The 16,985-nt window shown below is 42.3% G+C and overlaps 1 protein-coding gene across 1 annotated transcript in view; it reads right to left on the reverse strand.

The window, feature by feature from the left end:
• Positions 1-2,888: 2,888 nt before the first annotated feature.
• Positions 2,889-16,985, reverse strand: part of LOC143295782 (dynein regulatory complex subunit 5-like) — a 17,516-nt gene continuing 3,419 nt past the window's right edge. Inside the window, exons 5-7 of the mRNA XM_076607400.1 lie at positions 15,804-16,015; positions 9,345-9,546; positions 2,889-5,472 (exon numbers count right to left, since the gene is read on the reverse strand). Of these exons, the coding sequence (XP_076463515.1) occupies positions 5,236-5,472; positions 9,345-9,546; positions 15,804-16,015 (651 nt within the window). The 3' untranslated portion in view covers positions 2,889-5,235. The remainder of the gene's footprint in view (positions 5,473-9,344; positions 9,547-15,803; positions 16,016-16,985) is intronic.

A 16,985-nucleotide genomic window follows, 5' to 3' on the forward strand; every position in this document is an offset into this window, starting at 1 on the left:
AATTTTTTGTTTGTAACCTTTTGAAAAAATGGGCTGGAAAAAAATTGGAATTTGGTCGTGTCATGGTTAAGCGTTTAGTCACCTTCCACTGCAGTGGTGTTGTGTGTGTTGGTGTTTGAGTACTGAAGCGCATGTTGTGTGTGTGATCTTTTTGTTGAGCTGATAAGTGGTTTTGGGAGTGTGTTGTGCATAGCCAGTTACAGCCACAATGGGCATGTGATGTTAAGTGTGTGTGTGGGTGGTTGGGGTGTCGGGGGTTGTTCTTGGTCCACCATTAGCTGGTGTGTGCAGTTTCAGCTTTTACAGCGTCGGCATAATCACATGCCCATGTGCTGTCCAGGGATTCATGTTGTGTGGGGAGAACCTGCTTGAATTTGATCCACTTTCCTTGGTGGTCGGTTGCTGATGCATGCTCTTTGTAAAGGACTTTACTTGATTCTCACCATAAGTTGCGATGGATTCTGCTATACGGACGGTTGAATAGCTGAAGTCGATGGTCCATTTCCTCTGTGTCATGCAAGCCTGTAGAACGTGATATGATCATTGAGCCTGTAGACCGTTTGAAGTCTGTTGAGCTGTGCTCACGTGGATATGTCTGTTGAAGCTGTAGACAGTGGAGAACGTCATGTTGCCTGTGTGAAAGGGATATGAATTCTAGTTGAACCTGTAGACCTGTGAAATTCATGTAGCCTTAGATCACTGGGTTGAGTCATCGAAGCTTCAGAACAGTAGGTTTGATCTGATGTAACCCTGTAGACCAGTGATTTGAGCATGTTGAAGCCTTAGTAACAGTGTATGAGTCATGTTGAACCTGTAGGCACAGTGTCATACATCGCATCTTGAACCTGTCAGACACAGTGGATAGAATCATGTTGAACAGCTGTAGACAGGTATGACAGTGTTGACACCTTGAAGAAAGGGAAAGGGGCTGTTTCACTTTCTAAGAACATGAACCTAGAGCGAAAGCCAACAATGATTGTGTCTGCTGTCAGCCATGTGGTATTCGAGTGACAGACCTGTCTGTTGTCAATGTGCCACAGTTTACCTCTATTATTTGTCAGTTTGCCTTCTTGTAGAGGACCATTTCTTTTTTCATGTAATTTTTTGTATTACTTGTTTGTGATTTAATTTGATCATTGTTTTATTTATGTCGAGTTGCATACAACAGAATAGGTTGGCTTCAGCAAGACCTTTGCAAAAGTGAGCTTGTGCTGATGGGCGTTGTGTGTTGTAACTGTATCTTTGGCTTTTGCCTGCATTGGGTCAGTGTTTGTTAATCCATGCTGCGTGTGTGTGTTGTTGATACAGTATCATTGGCTTGTTTTGTAAGTCCTGGGGGATCGTCTGTTTGTGTGAGGAATGTTCACGAGGGTAAAAATATATTTTCCATCTGTTTCCTTATTGACTGTTCTGCCAATCATGTTGTGATGTTGAATGATGGATTTTTAACCAGTATTCTGTTTTTATTTCCTAGTGTACAAATTATATTTGTATCTGTAAACCTTCTGAATAAAAATAAGGGTTGGGAAAAAAAAGAATGGATATTTTGATCGTGTCATTGGTGTTTGAAGCGTTTAGTGCACCTTTCCAACTGCATGTGTGTGTGTGTGTGTGTGTGTGTGTACGTGCACGCACGCACGTGTGTGTGTATGTGTGTGTGTGATGACAGTGTGTGTGTGTCTGAGTGATAAGTGTGTGTGTGTGTGTGTGTGTGTGTGTGTGTGCATAGCCATACACACACATATGTGCATGTGTGTTCAGGTGTGTGTGTGGGTGGGAGGGTGAGGGGGGGTCTGTGGGCTCCCACACATTGGTGTGTGCCAGTTTCCACGTGTTTACAGCAGTCCGGCCCATAAATCACAAACAGCTCATGCTGCTGGTTCTCAGGGAATTCATGTATTTTGCTGAGGGAGAAACCGTGGCATTGAATTTCTGATCCACTCTTCACTTGGTGGTCCGGGTTGTGGCCCCTGATTGGGGCATGGTGATGTCTTTGCTAAAGGGACTTTACTCTGATTTTCTCACTGCATCCAAGTGTGATGGATGTCTGACTGGATACGGAAGGTTGAATAGCGGAAAGAGGAGACTGGTCCCCATCTTCCTTGTACGTCATGTTGAAGCCTGTAGACACAGTGGATATGAAGTCATGTTGAAGCCTGTAGACACAGTGGATATGAAGTCATGTTGAACCCTGTAGACACAGTGGATATGAAGTCATGTTGAACCCTGTAGACACAGTGGATATGAAGTCATGTTGAAGCCTGTAGACACAGTGGATATGAAGTCATGTTGAAGCCTGTAGACACAGTGGATATGAAGTCATGTTGAACCCTGTAGACACAGTGGATATGAAGTCATGTTGAACCCTGTAGACACAGTGGATATGAAGTCATGTTGAAGCCTGTAGACACAGTGGATATGAAGTCATGTTGAAGCCTGTAGACACAGTGGATATGAAGTCATGTTGAAGCCTGTAGACACAGTGGATATGAAGTCATGGTCCTGAAGGCTGAAGAAAAGGCTAAGGGGCTTTTTAACTGTTATAAAGAACAATGATAAACTAGAAGGAATGCAACAAAGTGATTGTGTCTGGCTGTCAGCCATGTTGGTTGTCTGTGTTGACAAGACCTTGTCTGTTAGTCAATGTAGCACAGTTTTATCCTTATTTTATTTTGATCATTTGCCTTCTTTGTATGAAGGGCCTTTCTTTTTTTTTTCAATGTATATTTTTATGTATTTACTTGTTTGTTTATTTTGTTTGATCACTTTATTTTATTTTATGTCGATGTTGCATACAAACATACGATAGGGTTGGCTGTCAAGCTCTTTGCAAAAGTGAAGCATCTGCGTGCGTGCGTGCGTGTGTGTGTGAACACTGTATCATTTGGTCTTGTTTTGTAAGTCCATGCATGCGTGTGTGTGTGTGTGAACACTGTATCATTTGGTCTTGTTTTGTAAGTCCATGCATGCGTGTGTGTGTGTGTGAACACTGTATCATTTGGTCTTGTTTTGTAAGTCCATGCATGCGTGTGTGTGTGTGTGAACACTGTATCATTTGGTCTTGTTTTGTAAGTCCATGCGTGCGTGTGTGTGTGTGTGAACACTGTATCATTTGGTCTTGTTTTGTAAGTCCATGCGTGCGTGTGTGTGTGTGTGAACACTGTATCATTTGGTCTTGTTTTGTAAGTCGGATGTAACAAAAACACTGAGGAGGAAAAGAAAAATCAGAATAACACTTCTCACCCTAACAATGGAACCCTTTGCAACAATTGCATCACAGAATATAGTTTATTGTTCTTCCATGAGCTTCACAACTCCCATTTTCACATGATGTGACAAACAACAGCTTCAGACTTGAGAGTGGAGGGAAGTGGGGTGGGGGGAGGAGGACGGACACAGAGAGAGTCATTTGATCTGTTTGAAATCGGTGCACAGAAAACACACCTGGAAAAAATGTATCAAAACATGTATATAATATAGTTTTAAAAAAATCATGATGACAATAACTCAGTCATCTTCAGTATCATTATAATTAACATAATCAATACAACCATAACAACGGCAGCAGTAATCATGATAAATCAGGATGCTGATGCTGATTAGGAAAATGGTGCAAAATATGGTAACCAGAAAATGAAGACATTAAAAGAAAAAAAAAGGCTATCACATTGTCAGCAGATGTTTTTTTTTTATTAAAAGTGTTGTATAAAATATCACACTGAAAAATGCATCTACCATTCTTTAGACTTCTTATTAGAATGTATTATTCTTGTCACATGTAAAACACCTATTTGAATTAGAAACTGTGTGTGTTTGCTATCATACACATTTCTGTAATATTTCTATTTAGGTGTGTTTTCGTTGGTGTGTCTTGTGCAATTTTACATTGGTGTCAGATCTATAGCAGTTTTTCTGATCATTCTTTTCATTTAAATGATACAATAAAACGCTTGCCAAATCACTGTTCAGGACACTTGATTTACAACAAACAAACATCAAGAAACAAACAACTAAAAAGACCCCCCACCCCCAGACCCCCCCAAAAATGACATGCAATTATACATGGTTCAAACATGTGCAGGTTTCACACACATACACACACTTCGCATATAGTCTTATTTATACATTATCGATGCAATACATGCACATACATGCACATTTATATATACATATGCAAAACATGTGCGCGTAAACACACACACACACACACGCATGCATACACTCATGCACACACACACACACATCGCACACACTCACGCACACATCGCACACACACATGAACACACAACATATACACAACATATACATGACAACACACACACACACACACGTACACTGAACAAAAGACAGACATGAGTCAAATCACATTACAAGAAGGAATGAATGCCATACACAAATGAATTAATGATCAAATACCCCCCCCCCCCAAAAAAAAAAAAAAAAAAAATCATGATTATCACCCAAATGAATGTGGATATGAAACACCAGTAAAATATCAGAAACTATAAGTTCATGATTCTTCACGTTAATTGCCTTTTGTTATTCAAAAAATAAATAAATAAACAGCAGCATGATATAATTCCATTCCTGAGAAACCTATAAAAAATTTTTAAAAAATGATAATGCATAAAAAAACCCTCAATGTTGCAAATACACATGCACAAACAAATAATACACAAAAACAAAACAGGTGACACAGACAGCAACTAAGTCAGTTTCCAAACACCTTGGACATACTTCCAAACAGACATACAAAAAGGGCGAAAAACTCGCCTTTTCAACCACAAACATGCACATAAAACAAAACACACACACAAAAAAAAAACAACAACAACAACCAACCAACCCACTTTGCACACTTAAAAAATAAGGCAGGATGTTGAAATGGTGTACTAAAAAAAAAAAAAGAAAAAAAAAAGAGAAAAACTAAAGTGGCAGCCTCAGCCTCAGCCTCAAAAACACGAAGGAATGAATCTGATTTTTTTTTTTAACTTACACGTTCCCCAACACATGAAAACAAAAACAACAATAAAAAAACAACCCAACCTAATACACACTTGAACACAAAAACATAAAAAAAAACAAAAAACAACGAAATATAAAACAAAACAAAAAAAGTAAAAAATAAAATAAAATAAAAAAATCACATGCACACGCACGCATACCCAAAAACTAACACACACAAAGAAAACAACCACCAAAAACCGCAGGCTCGAAGACAGACCAGCCCAAAACTCAAGCCTGCGGCAGACTCTTGAAGCGGTGGGCAGCCTGTGGCTCAGCGTTCTTTTTCTGCGGGGCCTTGTTGGCCTCCTTCTCCTTGAGGGCCGTGTCTCGGGCAGCCTCCTGGTTGCGGTGCAGGATCTGGTTGATGCAGTACTCCGACTCCTGGCCGCACTCCGTCAGCCGCAGGTCCATGGCGGTGATGGTGTTGTTCTCCTCCATGCCCTCCTGCAGCTGTTTGCCTCCGTCCTGGGGGGTAGGATGGGGAGGAGAGAGTTGTATGATTATTGCTACTAGAAATGTCCGTCCTGGGGGGACAGGATGGGGAGGAGAGTTGTATGATTATTGCTACTAGAAATGTCCGTCCTGGGGGGGTAGGATGGGGAGGAGAGAGATGTATGATTATTGCTACTAGAAATGTCCGTCCTGGGGGGACAGGATGGGGAGGAGAGAGATGTATGATTATTGCTACTAGAAATGTCTGTCCTGGGGGGACAGGATGGGGAGGAGAGAGATGTATGATTATTGCTACTAGAAATGTCCGTCCTGGGGGGACAGGATGGGGAGGAGAGAGATGTATGATTATTGCTACTAGAAATGTCCGTCCTGGGGGGACAGGATGGGGAGGAGAGTTGTATGATTATTGCTACTAGAAATGATTAGGATAATAATATTTCTGTATTTGTATTTCTATTTCTATTCATCACAACAGATTTCTCTGTGTGAAATTCGGGCTGCTCTCCCCAGGGACAGCGCGTCGCTACACTGCAGCGCAACCCATTTTATGTGTGTTTTTTCCTGTGTGCAGTTTTATTTGTTTTTCCTATCAGTAGGGTTGATTACAGTGATAAATCTAATAACAATGATGGTGATGATAATAATAATGATAATCATAATAATACAAATACTAGCTACTGCTACTACTGCCAATGATAATAATAATGAGAAGAAGAACAACAGCAAGAACAAACAACAACAACAATAACAATAACAATAATAATAATAATATTGAGAAGAAAAACAGCAACAACATGGTTGTGGTAGGTGGAAAGAGAGATTAAGATAATGATGACGATAACGATGATGATGATGATAATGATAGTGGTGGTGGTAATGGTGGTGATGATGGTGATGAAAGTGTTGAATGATTATCATACTATTATTGCTACTGTTAATGGTAAGGATAATAAGGACAGCAATGAAAACAACAACAACATGGATGGTGCTGTCCTCTTCCACGCCTTCATCCAGATGGGGTGTGGGGTAGAGTCAGAGACAGATGATGATGGGGTGTGGGGTAGAGTCAGAGACAGATGATGATGGGGTGTGGGGTAGAGTCAGAGACAGATGATGATGGGGTGTGGGGTAGAGTCAGAGACAGATGATGATGGGGTGTGGGGTAGAGTCAGAGACAGATGATGATGACGGGGTGTGGGGTAGAGTCAGAGACAGATGATGATGGGGTGTGGGGTAGAGTCAGAGACAGATGATGATGATGGGGTGTGGGGTAGAGTCAGAGACAGATGATGATGATGGGGTGTGGGGTAGAGTCAGAGACAGATGATGATGGGGTGTGGGGTAGAGTCAGAGACAGATGATGATGGGGTGTGGGGTAGAGTCAGAGACAGATGATGATGATGGGGTGTGGGGTAGAGTCAGAGACAGATGATGATGGGGTGTGGGGTAGAGTCAGAGACAGATGATGATGATGGGGTGTGGGGTAGAGTCAGAGACAGATGATGATGGGGTGTGGGGTAGAGTCAGAGACAGATTTAGATCATGATGGGGTGTGGGGTAGAGTCAGAGACAGATGATGATGGGGTGTGGGGCAGAGTCAGAGACAGATGATGATGGGGTGTGGGGTAGAGTCAGAGACAGATGATGATGGGGTGTGGGGTAGAGTCAGAGACAGATGATGATGATGGGGTGTGGGGTAGAGTCAGAGACAGATGATGATGGGGTGTGGGGTAGAGTCAGAGACAGATGATGATGGGGTGTGGGGTAGAGTCAGAGACAGATGATGATGGGGTGTGGGGTAGAGTCAGAGACAGATGATGATGGGGTGTGGGGTAGAGTCAGAGACAGATGATGATGGGGTGTGGGGTAGAGTCAGAGACAGATGATGATGGGGTGTGGGGTAGAGACAGATGATGATGATGGGGTGTGGGGTAGAGTCAGAGACAGATGATGATGATGGGGTGTGGGGTAGAGTCAGAGACAGATGATGATGATGGGGTGTGGGGTAGAGTCAGAGACAGATTTAGATCATGATGGGGTGTGGGGTAGTCAGAGACAGATGATGATGGGGTGTGGGGTAGAGTCAGAGACAGATGATGATGGGGTGTGGGGTAGAGTCAGAGACAGATGATGATGATGGGGTGTGGGGTAGAGTCAGAGACAGATGATGATGGGGTGTGGGGTAGAGTCAGAGACAGATGATGATGATGGGGTGTGGGGTAGAGTCAGAGACAGATGATGATGATGGGGTGTGGGGTAGAGTCAGAGACAGATGATGATGGGGTGTGGGGTAGAGTCAGAGACAGATGATGATGATGGGGTGTGGGGTAGAGTCAGAGACAGATTTAGATCATGATGGGGTGTGGGGTAGAGTCAGAGACAGATGATGATGATGGGGTGTGGGGTAGAGTCAGAGACAGATGATGATGATGGGGTGTGGGGTAGAGTCAGAGACAGATGATGATGGGGTGTGGGGTAGAGTCAGAGACAGATGATGATGATGGGGTGTGGGGTAGAGTCAGAGACAGATGATGATGATGGGGTGTGGGGTAGAGTCAGAGACAGATGATGATGGGGTGTGGGGTAGAGTCAGAGACAGATGATGATGGGGTGTGGGGTAGAGTCAGAGACAGATGATGATGGGGTGTGGGGTAGAGTCAGAGACAGATGATGATGGGGTGTGGGGTAGAGTCAGAGACAGATGATGATGGGGTGTGGGGTAGAGTCAGAGACAGATGATGATGGGGTGTGGGGTAGAGTCAGAGACAGATGATGATGGGGTGTGGGGTAGAGACAGATGATGATGATGGGGTGTGGGGTAGAGTCAGAGACAGATGATGGGGTGTGGGGTAGGGTCAGAGACAGATGATGGGGTGTGGGGTAGAGTCAGAGACAGATTTAGATCATGATGGGGTGTGGGGTAGAGTCAGACAGAGACAGATGATGATGGGGTGTGGGGTAGAGTCAGAGACAGATTTAGATCATGATGGGGTGTGGGGCAGAGTCAGAGACAGATTTAGATGATGGTGGTGGTGGTGGTGATGGTGATGATGATGGTGTGATGGTGATGATGATGTTGATGGTGATGATGGTAATGATGATAGTTTGCATTTTTTATCACAACAGATTTCTCTGTGTAAAATTTGGGCTGCTCTCCCCAGGGAGAGTGCGTCGCTACACTACAGCGCCACCCTTTTTTTGGTTTTTTGTATTTTTTCCTTCATGCAGTTTTCTTTGTTTTTCTTATCGAACTCGGTTTTTCTACAGAATTTTGCCAGGAACAACCCTTTTGCCATGGGTTCTTTTACGTGTGCTAAGTGCATGCTGCAAACGGGACATTGGTTTATTGTCTCATCCGAATGACTAGCGTCCAGACCACCACTCAAGTTTTAGTGGGGGGGGAGAAAATATTGGCGGCTGAGCTGTGATTCGAACCAGCGTGCTCAGATTCTCTCGTTTTCTAGGCGGACGTGTTAGCTCTAGGCCATGGCTCCACATGAAGATGATGATGATGACATGGTGGTGGTCTGCTGCTGTCTGCCTACTCTGTGATGTCAATAATAATATGAGTAATAATAACAATAATGATATGGAATAATTCCAAATAGATCATAACAGCAACAACAACAACGATACTTACATATATACAGCATTTCAAACATCTCAAAGTGCCTGTAATCATGTCAGTCAGACACAGTTCAGAACACACACATACAAGTACACACACACACACACACACATACACACACACACACACACACATTTTTTCCCCCAATTATAACATTCCATAATAAAAAAAAAAAAACAGACACAACATCAAAGGGATGCCTACAGAAAACAAACAAGTATCAATGAAAAGACTGAATTTTTTTCAATCAACTCACAGGCCCCAGTCGGTTGCAGGACAGGTCCAGGGACTTGACGGTGGAGTTCTGCATCACCACCTGGGACAAGATGGCGGCGGTGGGCTCCGCCATGTCGTTACTGCTCAGGTTGACCTCTGTCAGCGTGCTGTTCTTCAGCAGGGCACGGCAGATGGCCTGACCCCCCTCGTCCCCCAGCCGGTTCAGACGTAGGTTGAGGTACCTGTGTCAGCCACCCCACGCATGCACACACACACACACACACACACGCACACGCACACACACAGAGCAGTTTCAGCTCAGTTTCAGTTTCTCAAGGAGGCATCACTGAATTTGGACAAATCTGTACACATTATATTTCACCAACAGCATTATCCAACACTGCTGGACAAATCTGTACACATTATATTTCACCAACAGCATTATCCAACACGCTGGACAAATCTGTACACATCATATTTCACCAACAGCATTATCCAACACGCTGGACAAATCTGTACACATCATATTTCACCAACAGCATTATCCAACACGCTTGACAAATCTGTACACATCATATTTCATCAACAGCATTATCCAACACGCTTGACAAATCTGTACACATCATATTTCATCAACAGCATTATCCAACACGCTGGACAAATCTGTACACATATTTCACCAACAGCATTATCCAACATGCTGGACAAATCTGTACACATTATATTTCACCAACAGCATTATCCAACACGCTGGACAAATCTGTACACATTATATTTCACCAACAGCATTATCCAACACGCTGGACAAATCTGTACACATATTTCACCAACAGCATTATCCAACACGCTGGACAAATCTGTACACATTATATTTCACCAACAGCATTACTCAACACACTGGACAAATCTGTACACATTATATTTCACCAACAGCATTATCCAACACGCTGGACAAATCTGTACACATTATATTTCACCAACAGCATTATCCAACACACTGGACAAATCTGTACACATTATATTTAAACCAACAGCATTACCCAACACACTGGACAAATCTGTACACATTATATTTCACCAACAGCATTATCCAACACACTTAGTCAGGCCTTGAGTGCTTGCATATGGATCTGTGTACCTGTCTGGTGGATTTCATATAGATCTGTGTACCTGTCAGAGTGTTTGCATATAGATCTGTGTACCTGTCAGAGTGTTTGCATATAGATCTGTGTACCTGTCAGAGTGGTTGCATGTAGATCTGTGTACCTGTCAGAGTGGATGCATGTAGATCTGTGTACCTGTCAGAGTGGATGCATGTAGATCTGTGTACCTGTCAGAGTAGATTTCATATAGATCTGTGTACCTGTCAGAGTGGATTTCATATAGATCTGTGTACCTGTCAGAGTGGATTTCATGTAGATCTTTGTACCTGTCAGAGTGGAGTGCTTGCATATAGATCTGTGTACCTGTCAGAGTGGAGTGCTTGCATATAGATCTGTGTACCTGGCCTGGAGTGATTGCATGTAGATCGGTGTACCTGGCCTTGAATGCTTGCATATAGATCTGTGTACCTGTCAGAGGGCTTGCATGTAGATCTGTGTACCTGTCAGAGGGCTTGCATGTAGATCTGTGTACCTGTCAGAGTGCTTGCATGTAGATCTGTGTACCTGGCCTTGAATGCTTGCATATAGATCTGTGTACCTGGTCTGGAGTGCTTGCATATAGATCTGTGTACCTGTCAGAGTGCTTGCATATAGATCTGTGTACCTGTCAGAGTGGATGCATATAGATCTGTGTACCTGTCAGAGGGCTTGCATGTAGATCTGTGTACCTGTCAGAGTGTTTGCATGTAGATCTGTGTACCTGTCAGAGTGTTTGCATGTAGATCTGTGTACCTGTCAGAGTGCTTGCATGTAGATCTGTGTACCTGTCAGAGTGTTTGCATGTAGATCTGTGTACCTGTCAGAGTGGATGCATATAGATCTGTGTACCTGTCGAGAGGGCTTGCATGTAGATCTGTGTACCTGTCAGAGTGCTTGCATGTAGATCTGTGTACCTGGCCTTGAATGCTTGCATATAGATCTGTGTACCCGTCAGAGTGCTTGCATGTAGATCTGTGTACCTGGCCTGGAGTGCTTGCATGTAGATCTGTGTACCTGTCAGAGTGTTTGCATGTAGATCTGTGTACCTGTCAGAGTGGATGCATGTAGATCTGTGTACCTGTCAGAGTGGTTGCATGTAGATCTGTGTACCTGTCAGAGTGTTTGCATGTAGATCTGTGTACCTGTCAGAGTGCTTGCATGTAGATCTGTGTACCTGTCAGAGTGCTTGCATATAGATCTGTGTACCTGTCAGAGTGGATGCATGTAGATCTGTGTACCTGTCAGAGTGCTTGCATGTAGATCTGTGTACCTGTCAGAGTGGATGCATGTAGATCTGTGTACCTGTCAGAGTGTTTGCATGTAGATCTGTGTACCTGTCAGAGTGCTTGCATGTAGATCTGTGTACCTGTCAGAGTGGATGCATGTAGATCTGTGTACCTGTCAGAGTGGATGCATGTAGATCTGTGTACCTGTCAGAGTGTTTGCATATAGATCTGTGTACCTGTCAGAGTGTTTGCATGTAGATCTGTGTACCTGTCAGAGTACTTGCATATAGATCTGTGTACCTGTCAGAGTGGATGCATGTAGATCTGTGTACCTGTCAGAGTGCTTGCATGTAGATCTGTGTACCTGTCAGAGTGGATGCATGTAGATCTGTGTACCTGTCAGAGTGCTTGCATGTAGATCTGTGTACCTGGTCTGGAGTGCTTGCATATAGATCTGTGTACCTGTCAGAGTGGATGCATATAGATCTGTGTACCTGTCAGAGTACTTGCATATAGATCTGTGTACCTGTCAGAGTGTTTGCATGTAGATCTGTGTACCTGGCCTGGAGTGCTTGCATGTAGATCTGTGTACCTGTCAGAGTGTTTGCATATAGATCTGTGTACCTGTCAGAGTGCTTGCATGTAGATCTGTGTACCTGGTCTGGAGTGCTTGCATATAGATCTGTGTACCTGTCAGAGTGGATGCATATAGATCTGTGTACCTGTCAGAGTGTTTGCATATAGATCTGTGTACCTGTCAGAGTGGATGCATGTAGATCTGTGTACCTGTCAGAGTGGATGCATGTAGATCTGTGTACCTGTCAGAGTGCTTGCATGTAGATCTGTGTACCTGTCAGAGTGCTTGCATATAGATCTGTGTACCTGTCAGAGTGCTTGCATATAGATCTGTGTACCTGTCAGAGTGCTTGCATGTAGATCTGTGTACCTGTCAGAGTGGATTTCATGTTGAATGCTGCCGGAGGACAACACTTTTGTTCTCATGGGTTCAATTTGTCAAATTCTGGCTGCACATGAGACCTTGGTGTATCATCTCATCCACTGACAAGACGCTCAGGCTGTTCTAGTCAAACACTGGAGAAAGGGTGACACTGGAATTTGAACCCACAACCTCACAGACGCTGTATTGGTAGATAAGCACTTAGCCAATTCTGCCACCATCCTCTCATAACAGCAGGAACTTAAAACACCCGGAAAAGAACCCACAGCAAGAAGAGAGTTATCCCTGCCAAATTTGGTAGTAATATCCATTCTGGTATGTGTGTGTGTGTGTGAGGGTGACTGAAGCCTTACTGAAATAAAATGGAAACGAATGATGAGCGCCTAAATAAGGGTCTACACAGGTTGGCAGGTTGTGCAAATTAAATGACTACTACAACTAGTACTAGTACTACTACTTCTACTGATACTATGATAATAAAAAAAATAACAACAACAACAATAATGACAACGATGATGATGATGATAATAATAACAATAATGATAATAATACTGTTGTCATATATACATTCCAGTTTCCTGTTGTGTGTCCACAACACAGATTAATTCTATAAAATTCAACAATGGATATCAATGAACAAGCATACAGTTCATGCTGCACTTGAAACAAAATGTTTCATAAAAAGAAGTGAGAATAAATAACTGTATTTCACTTCTGTTTTTTAAAACTGAACACCAAATAGTACATACAGCAAATACAACAGATGCCATACACAGACTGTCCAGGTATCACATAAATTGAAAGTGACCTTGCAGTCAAACTAGATGTTGAGAATAACTCTTATTGAATCATAACCAGGACACCCCACCCCCACCCCCACCCAACCCTCCCAAAATATCTATACACAATTTCAAACAGTGTTAAAACTACTTTATATTATAACATTACATCTACATATTCACTGCAATAATTCAGTCTTTTTTTTAAACAGCAGATGCAGAGTATGATAATTATATGAATAAATCTGCATGCTTTGTCACCTCCTTGAAACTTAAACTGTGATACAAAATCCTGAAGGACTTGGCATGTTTTCTACTGAGACCATCACCTCTGGCTGAACAAGAAACAGATCAATTTCAATATGATGGGAGTGTCAAAGCATGCCAACTGATACATACACACTACACCAATGCCAACTGATACATACACACTACACCAATGCCAGCTGATACATACACACTACACCAATGCCAACTGATACATACACACTACACCAATGCCAGCTGATACATACACACTACACCAATGCCAGCTGATACATACACACTACACCAATGCCAGCTGATACATACACACTACACCAATGCCAACTGATACATACACACTACACCAATGCCAACTGATACATACACACTACACCAATGCCAACTGATACATACACACTACACCAATGCCAGCTGATACATACACACTACACCAATGCCAACTGATACATACACACTACACCAATGTCAACTGATACATACACACTACACCAATGCCAGCTGATACATACACACTACACCAATGCCAGCTGATACATACACACTACACCAATGCCAGCTGATACATACACACTACACCAATGCCAGCTGATACATACACACTACACCAATGCCAACTGATGCTGATACATACACACTACACCAATGCCAACTGATACATACACACTACACCAATGCCAGCTGATACATACACACTACACCAAATCTGCTTTGAAAAAAACATAAAGGAGCTAATGCCTAACCTTCACATAAAGCCAACATGGCTTGACAGCCTATCTAATTTAGTATAAAACATTAAGATAAAACAAAACTGAATGATAAAACAAGATAAACAAATATGTAAATGTACTGGAAAATTCTCTTCTTTTTCTTCTTCTTAGCATTCTTCTTCTTCTTCTTCTTCTTCTTCTTCTAACTCTCCCTTAACTCTGCTAAAAGTCGTTGGGGCACTGCACAGAACTGTTCACCAGGAGCCAGTTGCATTGCTTGGTTCTAACTTTTTGACAGTTACACGTGAATAAATGCCTACGCTGACTGAACTACGCCATTGGTCAGGTCCATATTACACACAGTTAGTAGCGGGTTAAGACCATACTGGGCTCTTCCGTCCGAGCAATGCAAGTGGCTCCAGATTCCTCCAGATCTGTCAGGTGTGTGGCAACAGCCTGGGTCTCTGTCTTCACACAGCTCCATCAAGATGGGATATTTTGGTATTTTTAAATTGACAGACAATCAGAAAGACAGAGAAAGAAAAACAGAGTAGGGGAGAGAGGCTGCAGCAAAAACAACAGAAACAACAAAACAGTACAAAGCAAGGAAAAACAACAGGAAACAACAAAACAGTACAAAGCAAGGAAAAACAACAACAAGCAACAACAAAACAGTACAAAGCAAGGAAAAACAACAACAGAACAAACAACAAAACAGTACAAAGCAAGGAAAAACAACAACAGAACAAACAACAAAACAGTACAAAGCAAGGAAAAACAAAACAACAACAACAGAACAAACAACAAAACAGTACAAAGCAAGGAAAAACAACAAAACAGTACAAAGCAAGGAAAAACAACAAAACAGTACAAAGCAAGGAAAAACAACAAAACAGTACAAAGCAAGGAAAAACAACAACAAGAAACAACAAAACAGTACAAAGCAAGGAAAAACAACAAGAAACAACAAAACAGTACAAAGCAAGGAAAAACAACAACAAGAAACAACAAAACAGTACAAAGCAAGGAAAAACAACAACAAGAAACAACAAAACAGTACAAAGCAAGGAAAAACAACAACAAGAAACAACAAAACAGTACAAAGCAAGGAAAAACAACAAGAAACAACAAAACAGTACAAAGCAAGGAAAAACAACAAGAAACAACAAAACAGTACAAAGCAAGGAAAAACAACAAGAAACAACAAAACAGTACAAAGCAAGGAAAAACAACAAGAAACAACAAAACAGTACAAAGCAAGGAAAAACAACAACAAGAAACAACAAAACAGTACAAAGCAAGGAAAAACAACAAGAAACAACAAAACAGTACAAAGCAAGGAAAAACAACAAGAAACAACAAAACAGTACAAAGCAAGGAAAAACAACAACAGAACAAACAACAGCCACTGGAAACACACCTGAGCGTGGTGTTCTTGGTGAGGGCGTGTGCGATGGCCTGAGCTCCGGCGAAGCGCACCTGGTTATCGTTGAGGCTGAGGCGCACCAGCTGGCTGTGGTTGTTGAGGAACTTGCCCACAGCCCGGGCCCCGCGGTCCCCAATCAGGTTGTTGGACAGGTCCAGCTCCACCAGCCCTGGGTGGTCTAGGATGTGGGAGATGAGCACACGCACCTGCAGCAAGAGGCACACGTAAGGACTGTGAGGTTAGCTTCACATTCACATATTCACACATTACTAAACTGTGCAAAGTATACTAGTACCCTTTGAAGAAACATCCGGGCAACAAGGCTGGTGAACAAGTCGACGTCTTCCTGTCTGTTTAGAGTGAACGTTTGTTGTGCTTCACACACATCAATCCCCACACACGCACACACCCACACACAAATCACATAAGGACTGATGTGGGGGGTGGAGGTGGGGGATTTCTTTTTGTGTTTGTTTCAAGCCTTTCGTTTGTATGGTGGCATGGGTTCTTGAAGTCGTTTGAATCTTTACATTTCAAAACATCACTGTGAATCAATGTACATTATTACTATGATTCAACATACAAAAACATCACTATAATTCAACATACAACATCACTAAGTCCCAGATGTGGGGGATGTACACATACATACATGGATGAGCATGCATACATACACACATCTACAGATGAGCACATGCAACTACATGTATGCAGGACACTCACATACATACATGGATGAGTACCCACACATGTGTGAGACACACACGTACATACATGGATGAACACATGCACCTGTGTCAGATGTACATATACATACATGGTGTGGACAAGGGAATTAGAAAAAAAAATTGAAACCACAACTTACACGGACAGAAAGTTTCAATCTTCACAATCACAACATAACCATGCTTTAACATGAAGTAACAATAATAATAATATTAATAATGATGATGGTAATAACAATAATAACAATAATAATCAAAGCAATAATATTGGTGATGATAATAATTATAATGTGATTTTATGTAGTATCTATTCTCTAAATAGGGCTGTAGGCACTTTACAAAAACAGGTAAATAGACACACACACATATCACAGACAAGTAGACACACACAAACACAACCAACCACTCACTCCCCCCACACCCCTCATCCCCCCTCCCACCACCACCATCC

Source organism: Babylonia areolata, chromosome 21 (genome assembly GCF_041734735.1).
Source record: "Babylonia areolata isolate BAREFJ2019XMU chromosome 21, ASM4173473v1, whole genome shotgun sequence".
NCBI classification, from domain to species: domain Eukaryota; kingdom Metazoa; phylum Mollusca; class Gastropoda; order Neogastropoda; family Buccinidae; genus Babylonia; species Babylonia areolata.